General features: G+C 47.2%; 1 protein-coding gene across 1 annotated transcript; it reads right to left on the bottom strand.

The window, feature by feature from the left end:
* Positions 1-14,535: 14,535 nt before the first annotated feature.
* On the bottom strand, positions 14,536-16,666 carry LOC122371997 (transmembrane protease serine 6-like). The gene has a single exon (XM_043348820.1). It carries the CDS (start codon positions 16,616-16,618, stop codon positions 14,879-14,881), a length of 1,740 nt encoding a protein of 579 aa, XP_043204755.1. The 5' UTR covers positions 16,619-16,666; the 3' UTR covers positions 14,536-14,878.
* Between the last annotated feature and the right edge of the window lie 5,421 nt (positions 16,667-22,087).

Raw genomic sequence — 22,087 nt, forward strand, 5'->3', positions numbered from 1 at the left:
TTTATTGGAACAAATTACGGTTTTCCTGACCCCTGCAAAAGGCGCATTTAGGCACAGCATGCCCTAATTGCGCTAATTGAGATAATGCAAAGAACCATGCAAAGTTAGCCCTTTTACTGGCAAGGGCGATAATGTTCCCCTGAATGTCTTTATTGGTTATTACGGGCCCCTCAGACCTTCTGGGGTCAAACTCCGGCTTCTAACAACAATTATTGAAAGACCACTTTTTATAACATTATACGATAACATTGAAAGCCTCGATGTCTTGACATAGCCCTAAATGCGCCCATGCCATGGCGCATTTTGTGTGGGCGCAATTCGAAATGTGTCATATGGCAGGAAAATATTGATAATGCTGCACAATAGGCATGTACCGTCTTGTTTTTTGTCTCTCCATACCCGGCACGTATACCATAATACTACTAAAATCACTTTTTAACAACCCTTCCTCACGAACAGCAGTAACAGTTCAATAATTAAGCAGGCTCAGGATAAGAAAACACTACATTTTACAAAAACACTCCAGGCGGCTTACAACCTTACGCTGGTAGCGGTAGGTCGAAAAATATTGTTTTGATGATTGTTATTAATAAATTGTTTTCTAAACACCAATCGACCTTTTCCGCTTCACAGAAAATGACGAGGGCGCAATTAGGAGACCGGGCGCAGATTGGGCACTCTCCCCTACGAGAAAATAAGAATTTAAAGACGGGTTGAGTACTGAAAAGGCAGGCCCCTACTTGATAAAGACCACGGAGGTGGGGACAATACTGATTCCTCGCTAGGTCGGTGCGTTGGGCTGGAGACCTTTGCACAACCCGAGGTAGTGTATTATCGAAGCCCTTATTTGGGGGGGATTTATACTGCAATATTTTTATCCATTATAAATTTATTCACTTATCCAGTCTCCGGCAATACGAGAATAGATATATATCTTTCAAATGCATAACTTAACATTAAAAACATGACTCGCTATAGCCTCCGTCATTTGCCATAATAGGGGAAGCCGGGGGAAGTCCGGCATAGTAAGCTCTTTTTCATTTTTATGGCATACCTTGCGTGATGTATAATATATATTAAACCGCGAGTAGGTAGAACAGATCTTTTAAACGTCGAGCCGATAGGCGAGACGTTTAAATGATTTTTCTACCTACGAGCGGTTTAATAATTTTATCCCGTACCGCTGATTCCTTTCAGGCGCCTAAAGGTAAAATATAGGTACATTTTCTTTAAAAATACGACACATTTCAGCAGAGCCAGAGACAAAGAGAAGCAGAGACAGATAAAGCTTTGAAAAACGATCCCGACAATGTGAACGGTCTGGAATTGACAGGTTCATTGAAGCTCAAGTCGCAAATACAAATAAAAAAGAAAAAGAAAATGATGTTTCATTGCGTTTCCCTGCACATGTGAAAATAACGAAACAGTCAAATGGAAGAAATGTCTACTAGACGTTTAACAATCTGTTAATCGTCACTAGACGTTTAACAAATCAGTTAAACGACATCTGTTAATTTTCTCTCTTTGCACGTGAAGCAATTGTAAACACTGTCTTCGGTGCGGGATAAAATGTTGTTATCCCGCACCGAAGGCAGTGTTTACAATTGCTTCACGTGCAAAGAGAGAGAATTACCAGGTGTCGTTTAACTGATTTGTTAAACGTTAGTGACGATTAACAATCTGTCTCTGCTTCTCCTTGTCTCTGGCTCTGCTGAAATATGTCGTATTTTTATATAAGATGTATTTTTACATTTAAGCGCCCGAAAGATATCGGCGGTACGGGATAAAATTATTAAACCGCTCGTAGGTAGAACAAATCTTTTAAACGTCGAGCCGATAGGCGAGACGTTTAAAATATTTTTCTACCTACGAGCGGTTTAATAATCTTATCCCGTACCGCCGATATCTTTTGGGAGCTTAAAGGTAAAAAACACATTTTATATAAAATATACCACATTTTTCAGCAGAGCAAGAGACAAAGAGAAGCAGAGACAGATGAAGCTTTGAAATACGGTCCAAACAATGTGATCGGTCTGAACTTGACAGCTCATTGAAGATCAAGTCCCAAATACAACTGAAAAATAAAAATAAAATGATGTTTCATTGCGTTTCCCTGCACATACTGGTGAAAATAGCGAGGCGGTAAAATGGCAGAAATGTCTACTAGACGTTTAACAGTTTGTTAATCGTCACTAGACGTTTAACAAATCAGTTAGACATCCGATAATTTTCTCTCTTTGCACGTGAAGCAATGGTAAACACTGTCTGCGGTGTGGGTCGCGGGATAATATATAATATTCTGTTAGCTACATAGATAAGTTAATTGGCCGTGTTGTCCTAAACACTTGGTTTTGTGGAAATAGTATAAAGTTGCGAAATTTGAGGTTTAAAAAAGTAATAATTTTTCTTGGGTAAGCCCGGCATAGGGGTAACGCCGGCCACCTCTCCAGCGCTTTACAAAGAGTTGATGAAACCATTGTGTCTTCCAAAGATTGACGGAAAGTGAAATATTAAGGTACTGCATTTAGCTCTGGACATCTTAGAGTTTACGAGTATGTCCCACTGGTATTTTAGCTAGCGTCTATCACATATAGAGCACAGGTCGATGAAAATCATGATGCAAAATTGACAAAAAATGTGTATTTAAAAATTCCTTAAAACTATTTTTTTATTTACCTAAATGCATCATGTTGCATATCATTCGACTCGGCTGATGAAGAACACAACGACACTATTTTTGAAGCTCTAGCTTCATTGTCTGTCGCGTTATCTGCAAAAACGTAGTTTGACCCTAGTTGACCTCAAGTGACATGACTGTTCTTGAAGCATACAAACATAAACTTAGTCACTTGTTGAGATAAATTGATGGAGGGTAACAAAAAAACGTTAAAATGGAGCGGATATCTTCCATATTTTACAGTAAAAACCAGGCAAGTAATCACCCTTCATCCATACCTGATAGGTATAGGCACTGGGATAGAGCGACAGGCCGAAGAGGCTTTGTCGATGTCTATGATAACATGTTTATTTTCTAAATTCATCTTTGGGCTAGGTGTAAACGAAACCTACTCAGTACATATCTTTTCATGGAAAACAGTGGTTTAGTGGCATTGCTCTCGGTTGGGGGTAAGCTCGCCCACTCGCCTGGGGTCAGGGGCGTCGCCACGGATTTTTGAGTGGGGGGGGGTCGGGTTTCTAGTCTTCACCCGATGGGTAGGGGTGTTTTTTTTTGCCACACTTCCCAGTTTTGTGCGTGCGTATGTGTGTGTGTGTGTGCGTGTGTAACAAATCGGCGCGCAGCGCCGCCAAATTTGGTATAACCTATTAGGTAGGTGTACCTACCTACATCACTTGCGTAAAAATTATCACTGGTCACTTAAGGTCAGGTCGCCATGTCAAGTTCAGTTATACGGTATACCTCTATAAAAACTTTCCCCTCTCGCCATTCTTGTAGCTTTTCTCCCATAACTTCGAAATTTGGTACACTGTATAGGTACCTAATGTATGGGGTTATACGTGTCAGCAATTCATGATTCTAACTGAGGATTTACATCTATGATCTGAAGGCAGGTCAAATACGTGACCTCATCATTAGAAAATAATGAGAAATTAGAAAAAGCACGAATGCCTCCTGCTTTGAAAAAGTTCGTCAGAAACGCAAAATATCCCTCGCCGGTCGAGGGGGGGAGGCGGGTGCCGCCCCCCCCATAGGGTTTTTTTCGCGATAGCTCCAAACACGCTGGCGATAGAGAGCTGAAACTTGGCATACCTGACCTTTGATCCAAGCCGCATCTTTTGACACCAACCGCATTTTCGGGTCAGGTCAGGTCACTGACCTATGACGTCATAAGTGAACTTCTGCACGGTCTTCAGATGTCGCAACTTCGCAACGCCCTCACTGCCAGAGGAGATGTCACAGGGAAATGAAACTTGCGGGATCTAGTATCCATTATGAGTCCCACAACTTGTATATCTCAGATTTTTCCTAAAGGTCATATGAGGTCAGGTCATTTTCGTGACCTCACCATTATAAGTCAATGGGGAAAAATGAAAACTGCTATTCTGGCGCCGGGAACGATCTCCAACTATCTCAAGCACACAGAATCGTGATTTGATGCACTCCTTGCAAGGTTAAATGCGTCACTTTTGCAATGTTGACGTCATCAAGGTCATATTAGTTTTTCGTCAATAACTCTTGATCAAATTGAGCTAGCGAGTCGGGAAAGCCACCAATGGACTCAGAAAGACCTGCCGAATCGAATGATATGCGACATGACCTCTTTCGACCAACTTCGTGACATGGGGGTGCTGACCTGACCTTGACCTGAGGTCAACACCCCAAGTTGACCTGACCCGGACAAAAAGTATATCATTCGACGCGCCTGAGCGGGACGAACACGATGCTGCCAAAATCGGCGCTCTGCGGCCGTTTTTTGCGAAGTTATTCACCAAAACCTGAACCGTACCTTGGGGCACTTGACCTGACCTCAGAGGTCACCGGTTGACCTAGGACCTTAAAATCGGGTACCAATCTCTGCGTCTCGTAACGGCGCACACGCTCGTTTTTTCCGCGACGCGCTAGCTCCACCAGGGGCGAAACGGCGAGGGGGTCGTACCCGCCCCCCCCCCCCCCCCCCCTCGGCCGGCGCGTATGTAGAAAACCAATAGGTCCGGCGAGGGATATCTTTGGAGCCATGACAAATCAGCTCATCATTGCCAGGGACAGGGTGCAACTTATGGCGAGTGATGACTCGAAAGGTCATTAGTGGAAATGTCCATCGATGGCCACCAGCATTTTTTTCTACAACTTTTGACGAAGACGCGGTAGAGCGATGACAGCACCTGGAAGGTGTTCACTGTTCAGCTCAATAACACGGATCCATTCATATGCAGCAGGAGGTCCTTTTTCGATCAGGACATAACGTTGACCTGAGGTCGTTTTAACGTTAATTCTGAATGGTCAAATTTTAACTTAAGTGACGCGTCTCAAAGAGATCAAGACGGTGGTACTGGTGACAAGACAACATATGTAAATACCATACAAATTCACGGAATCGAAAGTTATTGCAAAGCAGATGTTTCGGCAGAATCTGTCCAGTTAGCTGTTTGCCTTCTTATGGGCCAAACATAGACCTGAGATGAAATCTAATGCGAAGCTAGCGAAAGAGCGTTAAAAGAGCTATCGAATAGTTTTCTGCTTCACTGTAGCCCTTCTATTGGTGGTTTCCCAGTCGCTAACGTATAACGTATACTAAACTAACGCTGAGGCATGCTTTCGACCCCTGATCGATCTACAGGTTTGCGGAAAAAAGAGCATGCTGCCCGTGACGAGAGAAAGCCGATGATACCCATTTACAAGTTTTCGGGTCATCTCAGGACTCAGGTCATCGCCAATAAGTAGAGAAACTCGGGACCTGCTAGAACTTAACGAATGTAAGTTGTGATGGTTTTTCGAGGTTCTGATTACGAATGTTATCTTAGTTTTGAACGAAGATGATGACTCCATGCATTTGGGGTAGATCAGGTCAGGTCAGATCGACCAGTACCTAATAGTGGATGACCACCACCGATTGCTTCCTAGCATGTTATATGAATAAGCAACACAACTACTTCTTAAATGTTCAGATGGGCGCTAAGTTCAAAATCAGCTCCAAAAACTACCCTATCAATTAAAAGCACGTTATGAAAAAGTGAACTAAGGTCATCTTTATTTGAATCAGGGATATCGATTTATTTTAAGTAGGTGATTAACTCGAGCGCACCGGAAGTTTTGTTGCAATCGGCTCCTTTTTGCGCGACTTCTTTGCGAAAGCCCGAGACGGTTCCATCTGACTCCCTTTCCCCTACATGTGCACTGTACAGCTAGTTGTGACGGTAGCCATGGGGCTGAGGCTAGTTTGTAGTTTTGTAGTTAGGTACTGATCCGACGAATCGACTGCGACCATTTTTTTAAAACGATCAGACGAACGCTCGGGGCAGTTTTGGCGTGTCCAATCCTTTGAGGGATAAAAAGGTACTAGGATGGGGGCTACTTAAAAACATTGTTGTGCTTGTGTTCCCCGCCCACAGCTAATTGACCTTTAGGTAATTGGCTAATTGGCTTTAGGGAGCTCTTGAAGCGATTTTGAATCTGATGTATTTGTTGGTGTTGCTGACGCCTGCTTCACTGACATAAAAGCTAAAAAGCATACTCAGCATCGCAAAAAGTGGGGGGTCGACACCCCCAGTTTTCAAGAGTGGGGGGGTCACGACCCCCCCCCCCCCCGACCCCCCCCCCCCCCGTCGGCGACGCCCCTGCCTGGGGTTACCCCAATGTGCTAATTTTATCTTAAAACAGCCATGTTTGGAAAAAATGCCAGCCTGCCTTGTCACCCCTCACTACAAACACTTCAACGATCCTTTCATAGCATTCGTATAAATATTAGGTTTGTATGGTATAACATTAACAGTGCAACATATCTCAGTTTATTTTTGCTTTATAACTACCAGCAAAACGCCTTTTGGGCGAAGAACGAGCGAGCGAGATAGTGAGCCCTGCACGTGCCAGAAGGGCGAGAGGGAACTTCCAACCGGCTTGCGCAAAGCACCCTTCTAACCGGTAGCTAGCGGTGTACCAAATTTGAACGCAATCGGCCCAGCCGTTCCTGAGATCTGGAAGCGGCATTCTGCACGTGCGCACGTGCAAACGGGGTCCAAACTAACTTTTGCACGGCACCCTACTAACTGGTCCCCAGCCTTGTACCAAATTTGAGCGCAATCGGCCCAGCCGTTCTCGAGATCTGGAAGCGCTCCCTGCGCGTGCGCACGTGCAGTAGCACCCTAACCGCAACACATGGGAATGCATTGCCTGGTGGGTGCCTACCTGTATGCCAAGCTTCAGCGAAATAGCCCTAGTAATTACCGAGTTATTAAAATGGGAACAAATTTGACACCTCTTATAGTTGTATTTTGCACGCGCAATGGGGGTGACCCACATGCATCGATCGAGAGTATCCTATTTTTGGTAGAAGGGGTGCTGATACCCTATAAAAATTACCGCAAGTCAATCGCCCAAGCGGTTGCTGAGATATGAGCCTCTGAAAATCACTACTTTTGCAAAACAGCTTGAACACCCTTGACTTTTCACGTGGCACGTGCCACGACGGTCACTGAGATGTATCAAAAGTAGTCAATTACGGGGTAGAAGGGAAGGGGCTACCCAGCAAAAAAGACCGCAGGTCAATCGGTCCAGCGGTTGCTGAGATATACCTAAGCCTCTCAAAAGCGTTACCTACAGGCCGGGCCGGGCCGGGCCGGGCCGCTCATACTGAGATTTTTCCGTTATATGCACAGTCACGCACAGTGTATATAAATAGTTATATGTATTGAAAAGACTCGCTTCGCTCGCTGCGCTCGCTCGCTCGTAATAGCAATATACAATTTTTGTTAGCGTTAACTTCTACGCTGGCGTTACCTCAGCTGCCATGCTGAAAGGACAAACACTTAAGCATTTTATTATGAATAATTTAGCCGGAAACGGTGTGGCCGGGCTTCCCCCACGCCCGGGTTTACCCCGGCTTCCCCTATTGCTCATATTCAATTAGATCGAACTAAAGGTCATGTGACCTTTAGGCCTTGTAATGTATCTTCAAATTGTAGCTCGATAGTAATTGGTGGGTTGAAATGGATATACTCGTAACAATGCGAAGCCGTAACATCGTCGCGAATTTAACAAACGATAATGAGGTAAAAGACAATGCGAAGGTGCAACTGCTCTAAACGTCCCGCTAAAAGACAATGACTCGTTATAACACATAAAACACTACCTTTCACGCAAACAGCCACAAGACGAAACCGCTAGTTTGTACTGTCGTTGCCCGTTCCGCACTTCGCGGTGTCTGCTGAAACCCGGACGGACAATTAGAAACTGGAGTGGAGTGAATACTTACAACATTTGGTCACGGACCAGCTGCGGTCATTGTGCCAAGTACTCGGCATAACGCGCGATTTACTGACATCAGCTGCATCACGTCCCCGAGTGGGTCCAATGACACTATCTGTTTCAAGTTGTCCAGTGTTGAATGTGTCCGCGTCGTCTAGGTATTATAGCTCTCGTCACGTCGCTCACCGCTCACACGGTCGCTGGATGCAGCGTGCACCCTCAGCGTGTCGTGCGGTGAGCGCGCGCGGCGCTCAGTCTGCCGCCAGCCGCGGCCGACGGCGCACGGTGGTCTGGTGGTCCCCTGGGTCTGCCGGGTCCAGTCCCCTGTGCCACACAGCTGAGAGCACAGCGTCCAGCAGACATGGTCTGCGGTGGACCGGCCACAGCCGCGGGGCGTCTGCTTCTTATCATCAGCTGCGTTTGGCTCTGCGCGGCTGATAGTATTGACACCCAGGTAAGAAAGGGTGCAAATTTGGGCTAGCGCTCTTTGGCAACACACGCTCAAATATCTCTCGGGATTTTTTGTTTGTTTTTGTTTTGCTACATCATATTGTGATGCATTGCCGGTGCCGTCAGCCATACGTTTGTGTACCTATAGCAGCCACAAGTACTCCGGTATATCAATGTGCTAGCATTTCGTTCGCGCATTTGTTTTATTGCATCAACGCCCGGCAGTAAAAATTCGTTTGCCTATTCGCTTTTGCTGTCCCTCCCCCCAGTAGCGACATTTTTGTCCTGACTGGGGGAGGGGGGGGGGCAGACCGGTGACTGCGGGGGTTTTGCCCCCCCCCCCCCCCGTTAACATGACAAGACCCTGGAATTTGGTATATAAGTATACGAAAAAGTGCAAATTTAAGCATCGCCGGCCGAGGGGAGGGGGGCGGGTGCCGCCCCCCCCCATAGGGTTTTTTTCGCGATAGCTCCAAACACACCGGTGATTCAATATCATTCAAAGCTGAAACTTGGCATACCTGACCTTTGATTCAAGCTGGATCTTTTGACACCAACCGCATTTTCGGATGTCAGGTCACTGACCTATGACGTCATAAGTGAACCTCTGTACAGTCTTCATATGTCGTAACTTCGCAACGCCCTCACTTTCGTGACCTCACCATTATAAGTCAATGGGGAAAAATCCAAACTGCTATTTTTGCGCCGGGAACGATCTCCAACTATCTACATACAGCACACAGAATCGTGATTTCATGCACTCCTTGCAATGTTCGATGCTTCCATTTTGCAATGTTGACCTTGCGTGACGTCATTTATGACGTCACGCAACCTGACCGACCGTGACCCGAGGTCAACACCCTAATTTGACCAAACCCAAACAAAAAAGTATATCATACGACGCGCCTGGGCGAGACGAACACGATGCTGCCAAAATCGCGGCTCTGCGGCCGTTTTTTGCGAAGTTATTCACTAAAAATGGAACCGTACCTTGGGGCACTTGACCTGACCTCAGAGGTCACCGGTCGACCTAGGACATTTAAATCTGGTATCAATCTCTGCGTCTCGTAACGGCGCACACGCTCGTTTCTTCCGCGACGCGCTAGCTCCACCAGGGGCGAAACGGCGAGGGAGGTCGTACCCGCCCCCCATCCCCCTCGGCCGGTGCGTATGTAGAAAACCAATAAATAGGTCCGACGAGGGTTACGACGAGGCCCCGCGCCCCGCTGGGCTTTTCAGCCATACGCGCCCTGCTGGGGGGGGGGGGGGCAGAATCTGCCCCCCCCCCCATGTCTAACTTCCGAACCGATGGTCGTAGAAAGACGGGGAAAACGGCAATTGAAAGCCCGCAAAAAGGCGGATCTTAAGAGCCGATTTCGTTTGCTTAAGTAGGTCAGAGGTCAGGTCAAGGTCAGGTGAAGGGTAAAAAATGCAAGTTTCTACAGTATCGGCCTTGCACCGTAGTTGCCGAAGAATGGACTGAGACTGATTGCCCAAAACGTGTTCTTAGGCTACTAAGACAAGATTCGTTGCATACAATGTCATACAAAGGTCAAGGTCAAGGTCAGGTCAGGTCACCAAATACGAAATATAGAAGAGGGCATATGCGACATATGTTTCATGAGTTATTTTATTCACAGAATTCAATGGGCACAGTCAATTAGTGATATGGACCACACCTGGATGAATTTCAGATCGAGGCCAGGTCACGGTCAGGTCAAGCGAGGTCAAATTTTGAAGTTTATTGTTAAGACCTAAAAAGGTGTCTATCTGATGCCGTTTTTCACGTCGAATCGAATGGTGCCATTTTTGTTCCCGTATGAGGTCAAGAAGTTCCATAGATTTCATTTTTTGAAAATTGTGTGTTTCGTGACGTCATAAAAGTTTGAATACCACCCACATTTTTGAACTGATTCTTCTAAAATTTGTTATGCGGGTGCACATAGACCACATCTCTAATATATATATTATATATTATATATATATATATATATATATATATATATATATATATATATATATATATATATATATATATATATATATATATATATATATATATATATATATATATATATATATATATATATATACATATATATGTTCCTGTTTTTTCGATAAACACAAAATTTTGGATTTTTGGTATATTGAATTTCCCAAAAAAGTCAGTTTTTTAGAAAACATGGACCAAAAAAAATAATAAAAAAACTAAAATAGCCATTTGACAGACAAACAAGAATCACGCATAACCTTTTTTGTTACGTCTTGATTCCTTAACCCTCGCCCGTATAGGGGGGGGGGGTCGAACGGACCCCCCTCGGTTTTTCGCGAATAACTCGCATAAAAAGCGGCCGACAGCAACAAAACTTACAGTACCCTCTAGTTGATGAATTTTACACCTACCCTGAAAATTTCATGACCCTGACCCAAATGACCTTTGAACTGTGACCTACTTTTCGAGACCATGTTTGGCCGGAATCGCGATTCGGCGTATGTCGGCTCGCATTAGCGGCGCGTTTACAGTCTCCAATCCAAGCGTCAATGCCTAAAATGGCTTGATTTTAGCAACTGCAATCACCAGTAAAACGCCTTTTGGGCGAAGAACGAGCGAGCGAGATAGTGAGCCGTGCACGTGCGGAAGGGCGAGAGGGTACTTCCAACGGGCTTGTGCAAAGCACCCTTCTAACCGGTCGCTAGCGGTGTGCCAAATTTGAACGCAATCGGACCAGCCGTTCCTAAGATCTGGAAGCGGCATTCTACACGTGCGCACGTGCAAACGGGGTCCAAAATGACTTTTGCACGGCACCCTACTAACCGGTCTCCAACCGTGTACCAAATTTGAGCGCAATCGGCCCAGCCGTTCTCGAGATCTGGAAACGCCCCCTGCACGTGCGCACGTGCAGTAGCACCCTAACCGCAATACATGGGAATGCATTGCCTGGTGGGTGCCTATCTGTATGCCAAGTTTCAGCGAAATCGCCCCAGTAATTACCGAGCTACTGAAATGGGAACAAATTTGGCACCTCTTCTTTTTGTATTTTGCACGTGTAGTGGGGGTCACTCACATAGATGAAGAGTATCCGACCTTTGGTAGAAGGGATACAGCTACCCTATAAAAATGACCGCAAGACCATCGCTCAAGCCGCTGCTGAGATATTGGCCTCTCAAAATCATTACTTTTGCAAAACTGCTTGAACACCCTTGACTTTTCACGTGGCACGTGCCACGGCGGTCACTGAGATGTATCAAAAGTAGTCAATTACGGGGTAGAAGGGATGGGGCTACCCAGCAAAAAAGACCGCAGGCTATTCGGTCCAGCGGTTGCTGAGATATAAGCCTCTCAAAAGCGTTACAGGCCGGGCCGGGCCGGGCCGGGCCGGGCCGGGCCGCTCATACTGAGATTTTTCCGTTATATTGAAAAGACTTCGCTTCGCTCGCTGCGCTCGCTCGCTCGTAATAAACTGGGCATTACGCTAGATACATGTTTCCTGTGAAGGAAATAGCTAACACAAATTTTCGTGGTTTCAAGCGTTCAAACATCTGAAATGATGTTGGTCCCATGCATTAGGGTGGATGTCAAGGTCACCTGAACGTCAGCTCAGGTCATTGACCTTTGATAACCTCGGTTCACTTTTTCGGATTGTACATGTTTCTAGGCCAGTTTTTGGAGCTGAATTCGAATTTAACAACCATATGAACGTTTACGAATATATATTACTGACCGGGCCGACGAAATTATTTGGAAACGAGGTTTGCAAAATTGACGGAGGCCCGAGTGCGGAGCACGAGGGCCGGAGTCAAATTTTGCAAGCCGAGTTTCCAAATAATTTCCTACGGCTGAGGTCAGTCAGGGCTGTCTCATCCCTATCTCCGTAACGTGTCGTAAGCGACCAATGACGTCACGGCATTGCGGCGTTCTGAGGGCTGTTCACGGGCCCTGTGTGCGGTCGGACCGCACACAGCCTCCAAGCTCCGCCCACTGCGTCCCTACGTCAGCCTTCCGTCACCGCACACAGCGATCGCTGTGGCCGGTCGGGACTGGCCACAGCGGACCGTCCACCGCACGCAGCCGTGACGTCAGAGCCGCCTACCCATCCCCTACCCCCACGCCTGCTGGACGCTCCGCACACACCGCACGCAGCAGTGTGCGGTGCCCGTGAACACCCCTCTGATTGGGCGGCAGCTCTGAATCACCCGACTGGTGGTCCCCGCTCGACAAGCGCACGTTCGCCGACTAGACATTTGTAGTGGCATTGACGGCAGAAAAAGTGAGGTAATGCAGAGCTCTGAATATACTTGAATAGAGTCTAAGCCGTTAGTAATACGTAAAAACGTCAGATAGGTTTCTTGTTCGTCTTGATTTGAGCTTTTATGTGATATAACTTTTACCTTAGTGTCGAGGTTGGCAGCTATGTGGGAGAGCCCTCAAGTTGGGTCATTTTCCATAGGATTGCATTACAGCCGTCCGACCCTTCGTACCAGTGACGTCACGGAAATCGCTGCTTCGGCCTAATGAGCATACCTTCTATATAGGGCCTTGGAGGTCAGTAAGATTTTTCCTACATGCCGCATACCTATTACAACGTTTTGACATGTTTTGGTGACACTTAACAATTGTTTTGTCCATAATTTTCTATCAATGATTGTGATACTGCTGTGGATAAAGCTTTGAAGGAAATTCATAGAAGAAAATGCATCAAAATACCTTACTTCAAACGGAATCGTCTCTGAAAATATTACCTCAGATTGGCACAACAATTGGATATCCAAGGAACATAATGCATGAATGATTTTTCACGACATAAGAAAAAGAAGAAGGTTTACTATTCCTAGTGATTAAACGTGAATTTTCCAGTCTTGTTGCAAAAAATATTTGCTTTATATATGTAATCGTGCTGTGTTGATGCCCTATGGCAAAACGTTCGTGAAATACATTATATTTTCCATATTTTAGGTACATGTATGTTTCGAGGACAGGACTATACAACTATCAAATAATAACTCAATAAAGAAATAAACTTAGGCCCAAGGAAACGGTGTACATATAAAACGAAGATAAGACAACAATCGATAATAGATTTCGGTTAATAGGCGCATATCTAATTATAAGAAAGAAAAACATTGACCTTTTTCCTCGAATCTATAGCAAAATTAATGAAAAATCACCTTTTTTACGTAAATAAGAAGGTGATTTTCATTAATTTTGCTATAGATTCGAGGAAAAAGGTCAATGTTTTTCTTTCTTATAATTGTATCTATCATGTTCCTCGCCAGAGCTCTGGCTCTGCAGAGCACTGGCAAACATTAATACTATCGGGCGCATATCTAACCATAATTTGGGCTTTGTAACCAATAGGTACAAAATATTTCAAGGCCCTTTATAAGTAGAGCAGATAGTTTTTACCAAAAATGTAAGTTTTCTAATCTTACGATGCAAATATCATGCAATAATGATGTCAATTATACATTCCCTGGGCCAATACCTCTGGGTTAATGCGATAATATTCCATAGTTCAGAGGTCATTGCCCTGGGCAGTAAACCCGGGCAGTAAACTTTTGTTTACTGCCCGGCCTATCAAATCAAGATTACTTTTATCAAATAACATGGCATTTTGACACCGACAGTTTCTTGCTCATAGTTTTACTGCCCGGCTCGTGCTGTGCTTAAGACATACCCCGGCATGTAGGAAACAGTTTTGGTGCCTTCGTAACATGTTGCGAAGCTGTCAGAGGCGGTTGACACCTATTACGAATACCCGGCAGGACCCCTACTGGTTGACCTGACCTGACCTGACCCGACCTGGCCTAAATGCATGAAGACATCATCTGTGATCAAAACTAACATAATATTCGTAATCAGCACCCCGAAAAGGGATGCAGCCAACCAGGATGCAGCCAGCCGCGGCTACAGCCGGCCTATGCAGACCTCTACTGGTCAGCGGTCAAACCTACCGGAGCCGATCAGGCGCGGGAGCGAGCAGCGACTCTCTAGTTCCAGAGACACTCGCTCAGTGTTTAGATACACAATAGAATATCCCATCACTGCATTTATATTAAAGCATCACTCAAATCCAAGCGTCAATGCCTAAAATGGCTTGATTTTAGCAATTGCAATCATAAACTGGGCATTACGCTAGATACATGTTTCCTGTGAAGGAAATAGCTAACACAAATTAAAACTGTATTTTCATTCAAGCACTCATGCTAGTCTAAAATATATGGACCCTCCACCGCTCACTCAAACCCCATAATGCCTCTAATGACCCTGTAATCCATCCAGTCAAGGCCTATCGGACTGTCCCTATGGACATGTGACAGCCCCTGGGGACGGTCCCTGCGGACATGGGACGGTCCCTGCAGGCATGGGACGGCCCCTGTAGACATGTGACGGCGCCTCTGGACATGGGACGGCCCCTGCGGACATGTGACAGCCCCTGGGGACGGTCCCTGCTGACATGTGACAGCCCCTGCAGACATGGGACCGCTGGCCGCTGCCTCCGGTCAGCCTCAGTTGGCGGCCGGGTCGCGGCAGTACTCGCCGTCGGCGGCGCTGGTCCAAATCCAAAACAGCGCATCGGTAACCCTGGCGTACACGCCCGGGTAGTCTGGACGCGCGCAGCCAATGGACCAGGAGACGACGCCGACGAGCGAGTAGCGGTTGTTCTCCAAGCTGACGAGCGGGCCGCCCTGGTCTCCGTGACACCAGCCCTTGCCGCCTAAGCCCAGCAGGCCGGTGCAGATCATACTGGAGGTGACTGTTCTCGTCGTTCTTCTCTGGTAGGCAGACGCGCATTTGTAGTAGCTCATTATGGGGACGTTAGCCTCTTGCAGCGTGGTGGGCTTAGGGCCGCGGTGCGAGGTGGTGCCGAAGCCGGTGACGATGGCGTCGGCGCCGACAAAGTCGTTGGAGGCGGTCGGCAGGCAGGCGGGCGCGATCTTATTGTCGGTGGGGAAGGTGATGGCCGTGGCCAGCTTCAGCAGCGAGAAGTCGTTGTGGTGTGTGTCCGGATCGTAGTACGGGTGCGCCTTGATCTGGGCGACGCTGAAGCGGATCTCGTTGTCGTCCTGGCCGGTGAGGTGCTTGCGCAGTAGGACCTTGATATCGCTGGCCGACACTTGGCTCGTACAGCGCGCTGTCGTCAGCACGTAGAGACTGTTGATGATGGCACCGCCACAAAGAAGAGAGTTATAATAATGCCTCGCGAATATAGCCGCCTGCCACGGGTACTCGTTGGCCTCCGTATCCTCACCACCGACGATGCGCGAGGCGCGGTTGACTTGGCCGCAGGCGCACGTGTCGGAGGGCGGCGGCGTCTCTCCGACGGTGACGGTACACTCGAAGCCGGGCCGCACCGAACTGCGGTCAGTGTGCCAGTGAATCGACATGCGGTCGACAGCAGCCACGTCGCTCGGTCTGCGGGTGCTGCAGAATCTGATGCCGTTCAGGGACAGCCAGTCGGAAAGACACATTGAGTCGTACTCGACGTCGAACTGCGAGCACGTCACCGACAGCTGGTCGCCGGCCTGGTCGGCGTACAGCTGGTAGTGGCAGTCGACGTCGTTGCTGTAGTCGCCGTCGCCGTCGGTGATGGTGTGCTCGCCGCGCGCCAGCCGGCTGGTGCCGCAGCTGAGCTGCGAGCCGGCTGGCACCACGGTCGGCTCCACCAGCTTCACCGTGCACCGGTAGCCCGCAGCGGCGGTGCTTTTGTCGCTGAAGAAGACGATGTCGAGGCGAGATCCGCCCACGGCCGACGGCCCGCTGGAGCCGCAGTACTTGATGTCGTTAACCCGTAGCCAGTCCTGCTCGCACGAGTCGTCGCCCTCGAGCTCGAATGTCTCGCAGTTCAGCTGGAGCTCCTTACCGGTGTCGGTGGTGAACGAATAGGCGCAGTAGGCGTAGTTGTCGTAGTTGGACGGATAGTTTGGCGACTCGATAACTGCCGACGAGCCTTCGGCGATAACATGAGAGCCGCAGGACAGCGCCCCGGAGCGCGCGCTGGGAGTGTCAGAGTCGCCGAGTGAGGCCAGCGTCCTGTCCTCGGGTGCTGGTCTCTTTGTACCATCAAAGTGCGGCTCCATACCATCAAACTCCAGTGCTGTATTATCAGACATCTTACCATCAAACTCGGGCCTCTCATCCAACGGCTTTCCCGCTTCGTACCCACCTTCCTGGTCTTGGAGCGTGCTGGGCAGCGCCAGAGCGCCGGCCAGCAGGCAGTTGAGCAGCAGCAGCTGACACGTCTTCATCCTGTGACCTCGGCGAGCGGCCAGGGCTGACTGGGACGACAGCACCGCGGGGTAGACCCTATTTATACCGCCTGGACATGTCATCGCCACCACTTCAAAATGACGCATGTATAGGTGTACTGTGTAAACTATCCTGGTGTCGTGTTTTGGTTATGACTGCAACAAACTGTCTACATAGGTGTGCGCCAGAAAACATGTGCAAAAAGGTCTTCGAACAGTGACTCATCACATATGTTGCCTGCCTGTAACGTAGAAACGACAAAAACCCAGCAACGCCATATGTGACCCAGAAACGTCATATGTAAGTACTAATGCATGTAGTTAGTATACATAGTGCTCGACCCCTTGGATAGCTTGCGCCTTGCATAATGCATATACTGCCCTTTCCTCTTCGTTCTTTAACTTATAGGATTATTTCATTCTCTTAGCGGGAAGTGTTGCGACTTTTCAGTTTGCCCGTGCTCAACGAGTCGAGCTCCAATGTAGATCGTTACGCCCTGTTGGGGGAGGAGCTGAACATGTACATACGTATACCTACCGTTTTACTCAGCTTCTGGGCCACATAGTGGCAAGTGGTAAACAGCATTCGAAAGGTAAAAAAAAGAGAGGGAATTTAATTCGGCCATTTTTAGGTGAGGTCAATGGCCAAGAACCTAAAGGTTAGGAACAGTCAACTTACTAGATTTTACAATTTTGGTCAAACTTAGGTATAGCTTTCATATAAAAAAAACTCATGCAATACATAACTCTCCAGAAGTTATTTTCCTTACATGTGTCCTGTCCTCGTAATATCAGTTTGGCCCACTTAGGGTATAAGAGAGATTTTTTTTTTTTGCAAAACAGTTCATTTGCAATGAGTGCAATGCATTTTGACTGAAGTGCTGTATCAGGCTTCTTTTACCACTTCCATGTTTCTTTCACCGAGAGGGTTCAATTTCACGCTGACATAGGTATTCAGGTCTACTAAAAGTTGATCTGTAGGTAGTCAAGGTAGTGAACTCATCGGTCAATACCAGCTCTTCTTGTACCCACCCCGTCCTTTATGTTGAAACGAACCCCTTCCTGGGTATTGTCATTGCTATGACATGCCTTTATCAAAAGTTATTGTCGAAAGACTGTTGCTGACCTTATGACGTCAAATGGTCTCATAAGGAGACAACGGAACAAATTGTCTAAGGTTATCCCTCTGGCCTCCATTTCAAGCGAGTACCGTAAGTGCAATGCACAGTGGGGATTTTAGAAGCTAAAGCGGCTTAATTACAAAACCCTTTTTAGGTGTTACCTTTTGGTGTGAATTCCCAGTAAACATGCCGACGTCGGCCCGACGTCGGCCGACGTCGGGGTGACGTCGGCAACTCGGCATCGGCATGCCGACGTCGGCCCGACGTCGGTCCAACCTCGGCACGACGTCGGCTGGATGTCGGATATGCCCGCACGTACCGACGTCCAGCCGTGGTCCAGCCGACGTCGGGCCGACGTCGGGGCGATGTCGGACCGACATCGGCCGCTGTTTTGACCGTTAAAATAATATAAAATGCATGTTTCATGTTTCATAAAGAGCTTCTGTATTCAAAATATCCTCAAGAAACTCAAATCTTCCTCCACGCCGCAACCCCTTGATCCGGACTGGACGGGAAACTTTATCCCATTTGGGATTGCCCGTAAGCCGAGCTCGCCCGTAGCCGGGTGCGGTGAGTGCTTGGGGGCTGCTCGGCCTATCCTTTGGTCAGGCTCAGCCCCGGCAACTCACCAGGGCCGGGCCCAGTTCATATAGAAAGGCCAGTCGGCAAGTGTCACTTTGCCAAAGTGCCACTAATCAAAGGGACACTTTGGGAAACGTTGGTGCAGTTGTGTAAGAGTGGCTATATGAATCCATTGTGGGTAGGGTCGCCCTTTCCAAAAAGTGTCACGTAACAGCAATGGGACCGGGGACTCTACATATATGAACTGGACCCAGGGTGCTCGCCAAGAAGACCAATGTCTCCATCCTATCACCATGCCGGCTCTGAATTGGTCTTGTCAGACCGAAAGGGCATAACCCAACAAAACTACAAAATTTGCTATCTGGCTGCTTGGTGTAGTGGTTAGCGCACTAACCTCGCGTTCAAATGACACGGGGCTCGAATCCCATCGCCGGCTGATGCTTTTGGCGTGTTGTCCCAGTAAACATGCCGACGTCGGCGACTGGGGGCTCGAATCCCGCCGCCGGTTGATATTTTTTGCGCGTTGTCCCAATAAACATGCCGACGTCGGCCCCGTCGGTCCAACGACAAACGATCTCGTCAACCTCGGCAAACGACCTCGGCCCGACGTCGGCTCGACGTCGGCTGGACTTCGGCTCGACGTCGGAACATGCGGGGCGCGGGCATATCCGACGTCCAGCCGATGTCGGGCCGAGGTTGAACCGACGTTGGGCCGACGTCGGCATGTTTACTGGGTTGGACTAAAAATTGATTGAATGGTTGGCATTTTTTCTGTATTTATACAGCCAGACAAGGAGAAACGTTTAAAGTTCACCTTCATGCGTAAGATAACTCAGAAACGACTGAGAATTTCGACTCGACGCAGGGCCTCGTCTAAGGAATTTTTACTGGGGGGGCAGAGACTGAAGGAGCCAAACCTAGGGTACCCCCAAATCCTGTTTTCTCACCGGATTTAGGCCACTTATTTTTCGTCACAGCCCTGAGACCATGATTTTTTAACAATTTTCTTTTTTAATTTGATTTTTTATCCCGCGCGGGCCGGGGGATTCGGTTTTTCGCAGATATTTAAGAAACGGCGGCGTGGAGCGCCGTCGTTTTTGGCACACCTGTTCATGCATCTGTTCCGCACGTGTTGTGAAAATTTAAGACCCTGGTCACTCAAGGTCAGGTCACCAGGTCACGTCAAGTGACGTCACCTGAGAAAAAAGTGAGAATCCTCGTCATAGCTGCACCGACCGAACGATCACCTTAAAACTTTCAGCAATTGATGAGAGTAACAGTATATACAAAATGTTTATCTCGGAATTTTGGTATCGGTGACCTAAGGTCAGGTCAATTTTGCGACCTCTCTGTTATAGGTACCTAAGTCAATAGGAGAAAATTGAAAGGCGCCTTTTTGGACGAACGTCATTCCAAACACTCTCAAGCATTGTGTTACAGGTAAACTCGACAAGCTGAACCGAAAAATGGCACCCGTGACCTCTCCTTATGACCCTGAGGTCTATTCAGGTCATAAAAGGACCCATGAGTTTTTTTACAATAACTTTTGAGAGACATGCTATAGCGATGAAAACACCTCACATGTGTTCCGCTCGACGATACGGATCGACTGATATGCAACATGACCTTTTCCGGTCAGGTCATGACCTTGACCTGAGATCAAATTTTCAAAATGACCTTTCAACGTCAAATTATAGTTCATTCGACGCGTCTCGACAAGAGGAACGCGATGCTTTCAAAATAAATGTCACTTCCTTGAGTCAAAAGTTATTGCAGAAAAACGTGTTTCATAACAACGGGTATTTTTTAGATTTTGGCCTCTGGAGGCTAAACCGTTGACCTGAGGTCAAATCTGAGGACACACCGGTGAAAGAGCGTTAAAAGAGCTATCGAATGGGCTTTTCCTCGGCGCTTTAACTCTATCGGTTCCAGAGTTAGCCGTTAGCAGTTTCCAAAATTGTTGAAATGGACAAAATTTGACCTTTGATGACCTCTGGCGTCGGCGATATCAACTTTGACCTTCCTAAAAGCATGACTGAAGTGTTTCCGTCATTATTTTTGACGCTCTTTCGAATGCCGCTTAATGCGTGTCGCTACGTGGCCCAGGAGCGGAGTTAGAAGGGGGGGTTCAGACACCCCCGGTCCGGCGCGGAAGTCGCGGAGCACCGGCCCGGCGCGGGTTAACATTGTGTTACCCCCTCACCAGACAGTGATAAACATACTTATCCGTGTTGGCCGTTTGATTGAGTGTGTGTGTGGGGGGGGGGCAAACACGAGTTGGGTCACTGGCCAGCTCTGCTAATTGACAATTTGCTAATTGGCGCTCTCAGCTCTGAAAATCACAAAACTCTGGCTTTTCCCGTAGCCATGAACAGTTATTGAACAAATCATTTAATGTTTCTCGTTAAATCCATGTAAGACTCCTAGCAAAACGTATTGCAGATAAGGTAATTTTGTGAGAAGTTCACGTGTTGACTGGGGGGGGGGCAAATGTTGGCCACTGGGGGGGGGGGGGGGGGCAATCCGCTCGACTGGGGAGGCAATTGCCCCCCCCCCCCCAGTTAACATGTTAGACGAGGCCCTGACTCGACGTTTCCAGTACCCACATCTCCGGACATTAATTTCATACAACTCCTGAAAAATTAGGTCCTAGTTCATCTCAGGTCGTGAGTCAAACTGAGGTAATGTTCAGCTATTTTTGGTCGAGAGTTCACGGAGAAACATCGCAGAAAATCAGACTATTTAATTAGGGGCTCACCAATTAAACCGTAGGAACAAAAAGATGTCAAGCAAATTATTACCTATCTCGAAATTTCCCAAACATAAAAATATTTATCTTGAGATTTTGTAATTCAAAATTTAGATTTCTGGAGATATTTTTGAAATTGTGATAAATTAAAAAAAAAACGGAATTAATGTCAAAGAACACTTCACTGCCATTACATAATACTCATGCCATAAATCAACAAAATATCTCTAAAACTCCCAGAGATATAGCCATCTGAAAGACTAAAAATATACAGCCTGTTCTTATCACGCTTAATTGTTTTCAGCATTTGTGCCTAAAACAGTCTAGATCACTCAGAACTTAGGTAATATCTCGACTTGTTTTTGTGAAGGGGAGACTGACCTCTCTTGTGACGTCACAGGTCACCATCCATTCAGGTGGCTATCCATATGTCAGATGTAATATACACGTCATATTCAGAATCATATTAGAAACCTTTTTTTTTACCGATTTCTCGTCGTTGTAAATAGAACAGATTTGACCTTGTTTGACATATGTAGGTACCTTATCTCTGTAACGTCACAGGTCAAATATCGTGGTCATCGATGTCATATCTTGTGTATTTTGATGAGTTCTTTCGAATGCTGTTTGAATTTTTCCGATCTGACTATTGGTTCCGGAGATACGATGGGAGGCCCTTTGCCCCCTTCCCCCCCCCCCCTCCCCCAACAGGGCCTGAACCTGCCAGGCCTCAACGGGGTGCGGGTGAATAATTGCATGTCATCATAAAAGTACCTTTATTAGGAAGGGGCTAACATATAGAATTTGTACCACAACCTTATTCACCTTCCAGGCGGTGGGGGGCATTTTTTGCCCCCCCCCCCTTTGTTTTTTCGATATATCTCGAGAACCGCTGCGCCGATCGTCACCAAACTTTCATATACCCTCCCGGGAGTATAGCTAGCGCACATGGTGACCAAAAATTTTCCAAAGGCTGTGATAGGCTGGCCGCTAATGACGTCAGAAAGACGTCATTTT

This window comes from Amphibalanus amphitrite, unplaced genomic scaffold (genome assembly GCF_019059575.1).
Source record: "Amphibalanus amphitrite isolate SeventyFive unplaced genomic scaffold, NRLGWU_Aamphi_draft 001305F_arrow, whole genome shotgun sequence".
In the NCBI taxonomy this organism is placed as follows: domain Eukaryota; kingdom Metazoa; phylum Arthropoda; class Thecostraca; order Balanomorpha; family Balanidae; genus Amphibalanus; species Amphibalanus amphitrite.